This window comes from Ictalurus furcatus, chromosome 19, assembly GCF_023375685.1.
Source record: "Ictalurus furcatus strain D&B chromosome 19, Billie_1.0, whole genome shotgun sequence".
Lineage (NCBI taxonomy): Eukaryota > Metazoa > Chordata > Actinopteri > Siluriformes > Ictaluridae > Ictalurus > Ictalurus furcatus.
The window spans coordinates 20,787,441-20,798,221 of record NC_071273.1 but is presented as its reverse complement, the minus strand read 5'-3'; the positions used below and the strand labels follow the sequence as shown (position 1 = coordinate 20,798,221).

Here is a 10,781-nt window from a genome sequence, read left to right as displayed (position 1 = left end):
TTTTAACTATAATTAACCTAAAATATAAACAAGCGCATAAATGACGACATAAATCTAAGCATTTAGTTGACTTCTAGGGGGCAGCCCTAGCCCATATACTCACTGCCTGACTCGGACGATTCGGAGAGACAGATTGTTACGGTGGACAATGGTGTACAGGACATATCCTAATTGTAACATTGTCTATCACGGGCTCTAGTGTGGCTAAGGGGTGAGACCGACCCGAGACATGGAAGAATTTTCATTTATACGGTCATATATATATATATATATATATATATATATATATATATATATATATATATATATATATATATATATATATATATATATATGTCCAGTGCAACTGTGGAATTCCCTGAGAACTCGTACACTGGGTGTGAAGCAACGCTGCCATGGCTTTTCAGGGGCTTTCAATGTGTGTGCATCGGTGTGTAAACATGAAATGGATAGACTGAGAAAAAGATAGTATATAACAGTGCTACCATCATCAGTCATCACTGCTTGGGTGTATGCGTGCATGTAATAAAATAGAAAAATCATATTTGAGGCAAATATCTGGATGAATCTTGTGATGTGGTAATAAACTCTATACTCTCAATCCAACACTGCAGGACTACAGCAAATCCGTAGTCAGTAGCTGTGGAACTTCCATGTACAAACACATACAACTTGGAGCCAGATTAACAGTTCGAAACAGTCCAACATGATTTATAAAGCACTTCTGCAGGTCTGTGAGACAGATCGTAGAAAACTCGAAAACCAGAGAACGACTAGAAACTCTAGAAATAAAACTGCAAAAATCTCGTCAACTCAAACACAGCTTATAGGAAGTGCCAGAAGTGTGAGAGGGGGGAAAAAAAAGAGAGAGAGAATACGAGGGGAAGAGCTTAGAGATGTAGAATAAGAAAAACTATTTGACATTGGTTCTGCCTGAAGGTGCTCAAGGCAGACACACTTCACGTTTACTCCCGTGCATTCCTCTGAAGTCCTTTCCGAGTCATAACCGGAGGGTAAAATGGCTGCTGTGATTCATAGCACATTCATAACACAACACGCAATTATTCTCATACAAGACTCAAGCCTGGCCACGTAATTCCACTCTTATAAGTGAATTAGACCTCTTCATCCTGTCTGCGTGTGTCGTGCCCCCCTGATAGCGTGGGGTTCGAGTAGCAGGACGAGTTGCGGTGTGCAGTAAGTGGCGCGCAGTGTCGAGTCTCTCAATGGTTAATTATGGCGACCAGTGGGTGGGTGAGTCCTCTGCCTGTCCGCAAGGCAGGGCGGGGGGTGGTCTGAGAGGCGTGGCTTACAGGGCTGTGGCCTCCCAGCTCTCCCCCCGCAGGACCTGGCGTCACTTTGTCCCAGTTAACACAGTGCTCACCGAGGCAACGGAGGAGGGGTGTGGCCTGCAGGGCTCCGCCCCTGGAGCTTGGGATGCGGCTGCGGATGCCAAAGAACAGGAAGCGTGAGGAGGTGCCGTACCTACAAAAGACCACCATGCACATTAGCAAGTTGGATTGTAGTTATGTTTCATATTTTATATTGTTGAGACATTACTGACCAGGATATTCATAATGGATGGGCTTGAAAACATCGTTACTAAGACACTAAGTTCTGGCTTGATTTAGATCTTACCGGACAGACCATTACCATTTTGTAGGAGTAATAAACATACCTTCGAGACCAAGTGTCATACGGCATCTCACAAGGCTCTATTTTAGGCCCATTGTTGTTTTTCCTTTAGACTTGTAATTCACAAGTACATTCTTTTTTTTTTTTACAAATTTTGACTCTCTCGTCTATGCTGATTATACATAATCATACTTATTAGTTTGTCCAGGTTCAGCAGCACAGCTACGCATAATGACACTGCGTTAAACATACAAAAGCTTAGCAACGTCCTTCTCCTAAATTTTGATTAAAGGACTTAATGAAAAGCTTCTCTGACACCAAAACCCAGGAAGGTGGTTTATCATTTAATGCCCATGTAATTGTGAAATTGGGAAACTGGAAAACAGAGAAAGTAAGAAATATACCAACCCCCACATGATGCTGGTAAACTAGTGCTTGCTTTCATAACCTTTAGATTGAACAATTGTAAGGTGTTGCTTGCCCTGCTGCCTCTTTAAGGAATCTTCAGTAAGACCAGAAAACAGTGGTCCACATCCTTCCCAGGAGAAAGTCAGAGCACATTAGCTCGGTCTTATTCAAGCTACACTGCCTGCTTATTTGCTTATTAAGTTCCACATCCAGAGTTCCAAAAAGACTTGATTATGATGTCAGACAAGCCACCGATCTCCAGAAGCAGTATAACCCATCTCAAGCATTTCGCTCAGTTGAGTCAGAGCTGCTGTTAATCCTGAAGATCCTCACACGCAGCTAAGTTGGTGGAAAAAGGTTTTCTTTCATCACCCCTAAACTCTCGAATGGTATTTCAGAGTTTATATTAGGAACACAAGATCTGTAAGTGTCTTTAACTTGAACGAATCTTTCTTCTTGGGTTTCTATCATGATGAATGTACTCTCTCTCTCTCTCTCTCTCTCTCTCTCGTACAGATTTATAGTTGATGAATTAATCAGTGGTTGTAGATGTGCTTTATCTTTACTTTACAGATCTTTTATAATGTTTATATGTCATGAAAAGAAAAATATCTTTAAGAGCTGGAAATAGGTTAGATCTTGATTTGAGAACAGTCAGGAGAAGACTACAGATTTCCCAGAGGTTGAAGGTCAGAAATCCACCACAAATGGTTAATATACAAGCACACAAACAACACTACAGGGTCTTACTTACAGTCTTTACGCGTTATAGAAGGAGACTCTGTAGACATGTTGTTGATGTGATACTGGTTCTGGTTAGGAGCAGGTTTCTGGTTTTGGCTGAGGTTTAACACCGGGTTCAGGGTTTGGTTCGGTGGTGGTGTCTGCTGCTTTGCTGCATGCCCTCGGCTCTGGGCGCTGCTGTTCGGGTGAGCGCCATCCATGCTGGCGCCCATACTACTGCCCAGCTGCAGCCTCCTCATGTGCCTCACCACCGCCGTAGCGTTAAAGGCTTGCTGTTACACACAAATGCAGAAATGGGCTGAGCTGCTGTATTTGAACCTACGTGTGTCAAGATGTCTGTTCACAGGCCTGACTTACCCTCCACTTGCTCTTAGCAAAGTTTTTACGCATTTGACGGCTGACCGATTCGTGGATGTTCTTGCAGAGAGCGGTGTCTCCGGCAATCCTGGAAGAAAAGCCAGACAAGTCCATTTATTATTCCTGCAAATCCTGCATTATAAATGCTGATGATTATTGGTACAGCAAATAACGGCTTCAGGGTTTGATCCCAAAACAAGCAAATAATCCAAGTGAGATCAAGAAGACACACTGACAAGATTTACAAGCTATAAAGTGTTTACTGTACAAATATTATCTGTTCTTACAACATGGACATATCGGACATTGTCTTCATCCAGTTTCTGATAATTTAAATATTTTTGGCGTCTGGGAAAACCCATTATATGTAACTGTGGCCGAATTATATTTACCAAAATAACATGTTTATTTAGGCTCCTTTCTAGCCTGGTCTTGGTGTCTGGCTGCAAGGATCATGTTGTTTAAAAGCTAATCTATATAGAATACTATACAATATGTCCTCGACGCAGTGTTATTTCCTGCGTCCTGGTCGTTACAGACCTCTGCAGTAGCGCGAATCGGAGAACGAGACTCACCAGGGGTGACGCAGAGCTTGCTCACAGGTGAAACGCTTAGTGGGGTCTTTCTCCATCAAACTGTTGATAAAGTCCTTGGCTGGAGAGAACAAACACTAAACTGAGAACACAGCCAGCAAACACAAAGTGACTAATTACTCCATTCCCAGAAGGGGGGGAAAAAAAATGAAAACGTCTTGTGGTTTTGTAGCAGAGGGTCTGGAATGTGTGTGAAAAGCACTAAAGTTTAGATTGAACACTCATCAAAAAAAAAAAAGAAAAAAAGAAAAAAAAGAATCACAAAAATAGAGTGAAGTGTATTTTAGGGAGACCAAGAGTAAATGAGTAATGTTGAGAGAGAAATAAACATGTGGTGAGACACTTTCCTGTAAAACCATTCTTACATTTTTTCACTCTTACTGGCAGACCAGTCATGGATTACTCATGGATAACCGAGGACACGTTTGAGTGTCTGTGACTGTATGTGTTACAGATGTAAGCAAGTCAGGATTTAACAGTTAGTTAAACTAATAAAATTTTACGAGTATTTACGTGACTACGTCTCTCAATACTACGCCTATAAATTCCACTGCTGAGACGATTTAAATCAGGAAGGCTACGCTGAACCAGGGAGCAACACACAACAAAGATTGAACTATTAACTAACTCCTTCAACTTCAAATTACACACACGTTCAGCTGATCACCTGAATCAGATATATCATCCCAATAAGGTGCATCGAACTCATAATCGGCTTTCAGGATCTGCTCGAAGAGTTTGGAGTCGTTCTCGTCATAGAAAGGTGGATATCCACACAGCCTGAAAGAAAACACACAAAACAGACCAGCCATCTTTACTAGAACACGTGGCAGAGGCAACGACTATACAGACGAATAAATTACATTTGGCATTCGAAACCATCTTGTTTTAGGTTACTGCAGAGCCACAAATACTTTTGGACAGATGCAAATTAAGATCGGACAGATAGATGATAAAACTGTGCAGATAAAAGACATGCCCGCATTAAATGTCCTGTATAAAACCGCATCCATTAACGGGAGGCCATTTTAAAATAACAAACAAAGAAGGAATGTCAGACCATTTGGATCAATGCATCGATTTAAAAGGCAAGAATTAATATTCTATTATTATTAAATATAACTGGTTATGAATTGATTTTCATTGAAAAAAAAAGTACAGAAAACTGGTGTGTAAAAAAAGAATTCATAGTCTTAAACCAATGATTAAATAGGTTAGCAAGATGATTTGCTTGTAAGTCTTATCATTTTAACGTACTTCTTCTTTATGTCATCATCATTCATGGATTAAAGACAGGCTTACCCAAGATTCTGAACAAAGTTGTTCACGTATCGATCCGAGATTACTAAATCAAAATCATATCGTATTAAAGCAGATTCAGTGATCATCAAATATCGAATCACTGCCTTAAGAATCGTATTGTATCACATAACAGGGCCTAAGTGTTTTTGTGGAGCGCCTTAAGCCGAATGAATGTAAAAAGGCATTTAGGCGACATATCAGAATGAATGTAAAAACAACGGATCTATGCGCTGACAAAAAGATTTAAAATAAAATAAAAAACCAGAGAGACGGCTTGATCTGAAGCAGAAAGGTAAGTTGGCAACGAGAAAGAGCTGCCAATCAACAATCAGTGTTTGGATGAATGTTTGTGAGATTGGTGTGTGACAGACGCTCACCTAACAGCTGATTTCTCAGTACTGTCAACTCGGGACGGTAGTAACAACCATCGTCTCGGATAAGAAAGTTACAAGCCCATTGATACGTAAGCCTCAACACAAGTATAAATAAACGAAGTATAATATTTCTTGTTAGAGAGTTACTCTTGTAGCTGTTAACAATAGCGATAGCAGACAGAGAAGAGCTATAACTAAAGTACGCTCTTTAACAACTAAAGAAATTGCTAACCTAGCTAACTTACCTACTGATTTCTTCTCATACTAAATTTTTTTCTGGAATTAAAACAAAATCGAAGATGAAACAAAGGTGACCGGAGTAAACACAAAATACGGTTTTTAAACGATGATGTTATTTATTGAAGCAAAAAAGTTATCCAATACCAACTGAGCCTGTGTGAAAATGTATTTGCCCCCGTAGTTACTAATTCCCCAAATCTATGAAACTGCATTCATAATGGAGTTCAGCTGGACTAGACACAACCAGGCCTGATTACTGCAAACCCTGTCAATCACATCAACGCTTAAATAGAACTTTTACAACAGTATGAAGTAGGTTAAAAGGTCTTACCCAGTAACACACTATGGCAAAACTGAAAGAAAATTCCAGAAATGATGAGGAAGAAGGTGATTGAAATACATCAGTCTGGGAAGGGTTACAAAGCTATTTCAAAGGCTCTGGGACTCCAAAGAACCACAGCGAGAGTCACTATCTCCAAATGGAAAAACTCGGCAATGTAGTGAACCTTCCCAGAAGTGGCCGACCTTCCAAAATTCCTCCAAGAGCACAGCAACGACTCATCCATCAAATCACAAAAGAGCCAAGGACGACATCAAAGGACCTACAGGCCTCTCTTGCATCAATATAGGTCACTGTTCATGACTCCACTATCAGAAAGACACTGGGCAATAATAGCTTCCATGGAAGGGTAGCGAGGTGAAGACCACTGCTAACCCAGGAGAACATTAAGGCTCGTCTGAATTTTGTCAAAACACACCTTGATGATCCTCAAACCTTTTGGGAGAATGTTCTGTGGAACTGTTTGGAAGACAGGAGTCCCGTTACATCTGGCATAAATCAAACACCAAATTCAACAAAAAGAACATTATACATATGGTCAAACATGGTGGAGGAAGTGTGATGGTGTGGGGATGCTCTGCTGCTTCAGGGCCTGTGTAACATGCAATAATTGATGTAAACATGAATTCTGCTCTCTGCCAGAAAATCCTAAAGGAGAATGTCCGGTTTCAGTCTGTAAGTTGAAACTCAAGTGCAACTGGATTACGCAGCAAGACAACGATCCAGAGCGTAGGAGTAAGTCCTAGTCCTAGAAGTAAGTGAAAGACTGATCTCCAGTTATCGGAAGCGTTTGGTTGCAGTTATTGCTGCTAAAGGTGACACGACCAGATTTTAAGTTTAAGGGACAATTAGTTTTTCACATTAGTGATAGGTGTTGGATAATTATTTTTGCTTCAAATAAACAAACAAACAAACAAACAAATAAATAAATAAATAAAAACTGTAGTGTGTGTTTACTCAGGTTGCGTTTATTTTATGTTAGAATTTGTTTGAAGATCTAAAACTACTTAGCACGAGAGACACAAAAACAGAAAAACTCAGGATGGGGGCAAATATTTTTTCACAGAACTGTAGATATTCATAGGTAGCGAAGCTAGTTAGTTGACGAATAGTGAAACGAACAGACCTTTGACTAGACGTACAATACGTGTCGCTTCAGCGTTCTTTCACAAATATGCTAAGGATAATGGTCGAAAATTTTATCATGGATTTTAAAAAAAAATAAAGAAATTATAATTTAATTTGAATAATAACTGGAATAACGTTAATACAAATCAACAATACACACTCATGTCTTCACCACAGTCTTGTAGCGCACAGCCTGCTAGGCAAGAAGACAGAGGATTAAGTGGATTAAGCCTGTGCATGAAGGAAGAATAAATTATAAAAATGCATTTCCTGGAATTTAAACCCCCACCCCCGTGGCCCTTCCCTTTTCGTCATCAAACTTGTTGAAATGCCTTTCCCCTCGGCTACACAGGATAACAGTGCCAAAGTGGAGGTATGGATGGTAATTTTCTGCCTGATTTCCACCCGATTAGCTTTGCGTCTTCCTCTCCGGATGTCAGGATTGCTATGCAGATGCTTGGCGAATAAGCGCTGGTTTTACCCTGTTGCTAATGTAATGTTCATACCTGAGAGGAGACCAATCAGCCGTGAGAGAGCGTTTCCGAGTGAACGTGATTGGCTGGGATTCGACACTGATGCGCTGGTTAATGGAGGAGCGCAGACGACAGGCAATTTAACACACTCGGTCTACTACATCACACTAATACTAATACACAAACACACACATTCACACAAGCATACACAAACACACACCACAAGCTGTCCCCTGCAAAAGTATTGGAACAGCAAGGCCAATTCTTTCGTTTGTGCTATACACGGAACCCATTTAGGTTTGAGATCAATACGTGATGATGGATCGGAATTCCAGCTTTCACTTCCTGATATTTACATCCAGATGTGTTAAACAACGTACAACATGGCACCTGTGGTGGCAGAGTAGCCCATTTTTAGCTGAGCATAAGTATACAGTAGCTTGTGCAATGGCTCTGATAGATTTTCCCTCTTTCCTCAGCATCAAAATGGCTTGTTTTTCTCCCACAGGCAGCTTCCTGGTCTTCATGTTGGTTTACTCCTTTTAACAACAAATGCAGTCTCCAGAGGTGAAGCCCAGAATAGACGTTCAGAGCTATTAATTGGGACGGTCACGTGTTCACTTGAAGAATGGCTGGATTCAAACAAAAAGTTGGCATGTTCAACACATCTAGATGTAAATATGAGGAAATGAAAGCTGAAATTCTGATCTGTCGGCTCAAATTCTTCTTTTGATCCCGAACCCAAATGTCTTCAGTGTATAGCGCAAATAGAATTGGCCTTGCTGTTCCAATACTTTCAGAGGGGACTGTATACAACACCCATTCATACACTCACGTGTAAACCTAGGGTATTATGCATCATGTAGTTATTCTCATCGTATACGTGGATCTTACAGATGCGTGAAAATCTCACTTTAAATACAATAACAAATGAATTCAAGACATTTGTTTTTTCCTAAGAAAGCTGCATTGCATGATTTAGGACAGCGCAGTAGGGGCCTGAAAGATTCTGCTTTTGTTTGTTTTTTTCTGTTATAGCGAGGACATTTTAAGAGTATGCGTAATCCAGATGTTCAGATAAGCACTACAGATTAAATAACAAAAAAAAAAAAAGGGGGGGGGGGGCTTGTTTTCACTGGGGAAATGGGAATATCAATAAAAAAAGAAAAATAGAAATGGTGGGCGGAGTTCAGACAGGAAATGACAAGGTGTGATTGCATGGCCTGAACTGCGCATGCGCGCACACAATTTTGAACATGGACGTTAAATCTTTGTTTTTATGAGTCAGACACAAACACTACAACAGCACTAAAATAAAACCACCATCTAAGGAGATAGTGATGGAAAACAACATCTGTAACGGATCAGGACGAGTGAGTGAGTTTGTGTGTGTGTGTCTGCAGTACAACTGGTTGACTGTTGCCCTGGGACATCTAACAAATGTTAAGAATTTAGGCAGAATTTGTAACCTGCATTTAAAATATTTGAGTCTAAACCAAGGATGGAAATAAACGTTCCAGTAGGGGTGGAAAAAGAAAATATAGATGACGACGATGATACTCCGACCCGAGTCGTCCTCTATGAAAGTGACCTTGTGGGCATACGGTGTTGTTATTAATTAAATAACCAATTGTGTCATGTTTATGTACGCGTGCAGAGTTTGCATGTTCTCCCCGTGATTCGGGGGTTTCCTCAGGGTACTCCAGTTTCCTCCCCCAGTCCAAAAACATGCATGGTAGGCTGATTGGCATGTCCAAATTGTCCGTAGTGTGTGAATGGGTGTGTGAGTGTGTAAATGGGTGTGTGCGTATGTGCCCTGCGAGGAGTTGGCACCCCGTCCAGGGTGTCCCCGGGCCTTGTCCCCTGGGATAGGCTCCCTGTGACCTTGTGCAGGATTAGTGGTACAGGAAATAGATGGATGGATGTGTATGTATTTAATATTGCCCTCAAATGGCATTCCAGTTTTGGGATCTAATCTGAAGCTCCATGCAACATGTGCAGCTCTTGTGTAACTCTCTGAACAGTGCTCAAGTCTGTATTTATGTCTGAATACCGAATTTGTGCAATTTCAGTATAAACTCAATCACTCTGTGTGCTCAACTCCACTCTGGATACGGCCCTGTATGAAACGGACCGAGAGACAGAACTGCAGGCGCGCCATGTGAAAACAATAAGAAACATATGCACAAGTCTTCTGCTGTTCCTGTTTGCTCTTCAGAATAATTCGGAAAGCGCGACCGATCAGCACCTCGGGTTTAAAGATCCTCGTATATAAACGTACATCTCCAGAATCAGAATTGGACCTGGTTTTAAAGGCTGCAGGACTGTAGTGTGTTCACGGGCTGCTGTTGGATAATGATCGGAAGGTCGCGAGTTGAAATCCCAGCCAAACTGACACATGAGTCACTGAGCAAGTCATTATCTCAGTTCTAAGAGGTTTTTGAATACATGAATATAAATACTAAAACATGGGAAAAGGCAGTACTTACAGGATGTAAGCTATGACTCCAATCGACCAGCAATCCACAGCTTTACTGTATGGCTTCTGAGCGAGCACCTCAGGAGCTGACGAGAGGAATGAAGAGACAGAGATAAGTTTATAAGGAAAAGTTATAAACTGCTCGCGCTCAGATCCGATTGCGATTCTAAACGAGGGTTAGATCCAATAAACTCACAAAGTGCTAGTAATAACTGCAGAACAGTAACGTGTGTTGCTACAAGTGCCTTATTAGAGTGATTCCATTGGCATTTTCTTATTCGATGAGATTCTGTTTATTAATTATTAAAAATTCATGATTAAATTCCTGCTCCACTTCTGCTTATCGAGCCGGTAAAACAACAGTGTTTCGTCCCCACCCATCTCTCCCCAATCATACGACAGCTATGGCTTCCTCTACGAAGCCTTCTTTATTGTACTGCTACTCGTGCACCATCAGGGGGCAGTGTAACACACTTGGAGGAAAGCGCGATCCACCCACTTGCGCATACTTGAGCTCAGAGACATCCACGACTAGTGTGGCTGTGATTAATAGAGGAGATAGATTATACCTCTCCTGAGAGTTTTGCTCTCTGAAATATTCTGTGAAAGTCTCGATTTAGCTGTGCGAGATTTTTGTTTAATATTTTGCCTTTAAATCACACCGATAATACATTTTCAGCAGCAGGCGTTCATTATTAAATTACTACA

General features: G+C 41.0%; 1 protein-coding gene across 1 annotated transcript in view; it reads right to left on the bottom strand.

The window, feature by feature from the left end:
• Positions 1 to 341: 341 nt before the first annotated feature.
• Positions 342 to 10,781, bottom strand: part of camk1da (calcium/calmodulin-dependent protein kinase 1Da) — a 77,871-nt gene continuing 67,431 nt past the window's right edge. Inside the window, exons 6-11 of the mRNA XM_053650409.1 lie at positions 10,084 to 10,159; positions 4,405 to 4,517; positions 3,720 to 3,798; positions 3,145 to 3,232; positions 2,798 to 3,059; positions 342 to 1,485 (exon numbers count right to left, since the gene is read on the bottom strand). Of these exons, the coding sequence (XP_053506384.1) occupies positions 1,355 to 1,485; positions 2,798 to 3,059; positions 3,145 to 3,232; positions 3,720 to 3,798; positions 4,405 to 4,517; positions 10,084 to 10,159 (749 nt within the window). The 3' untranslated portion in view covers positions 342 to 1,354. The remainder of the gene's footprint in view (positions 1,486 to 2,797; positions 3,060 to 3,144; positions 3,233 to 3,719; positions 3,799 to 4,404; positions 4,518 to 10,083; positions 10,160 to 10,781) is intronic.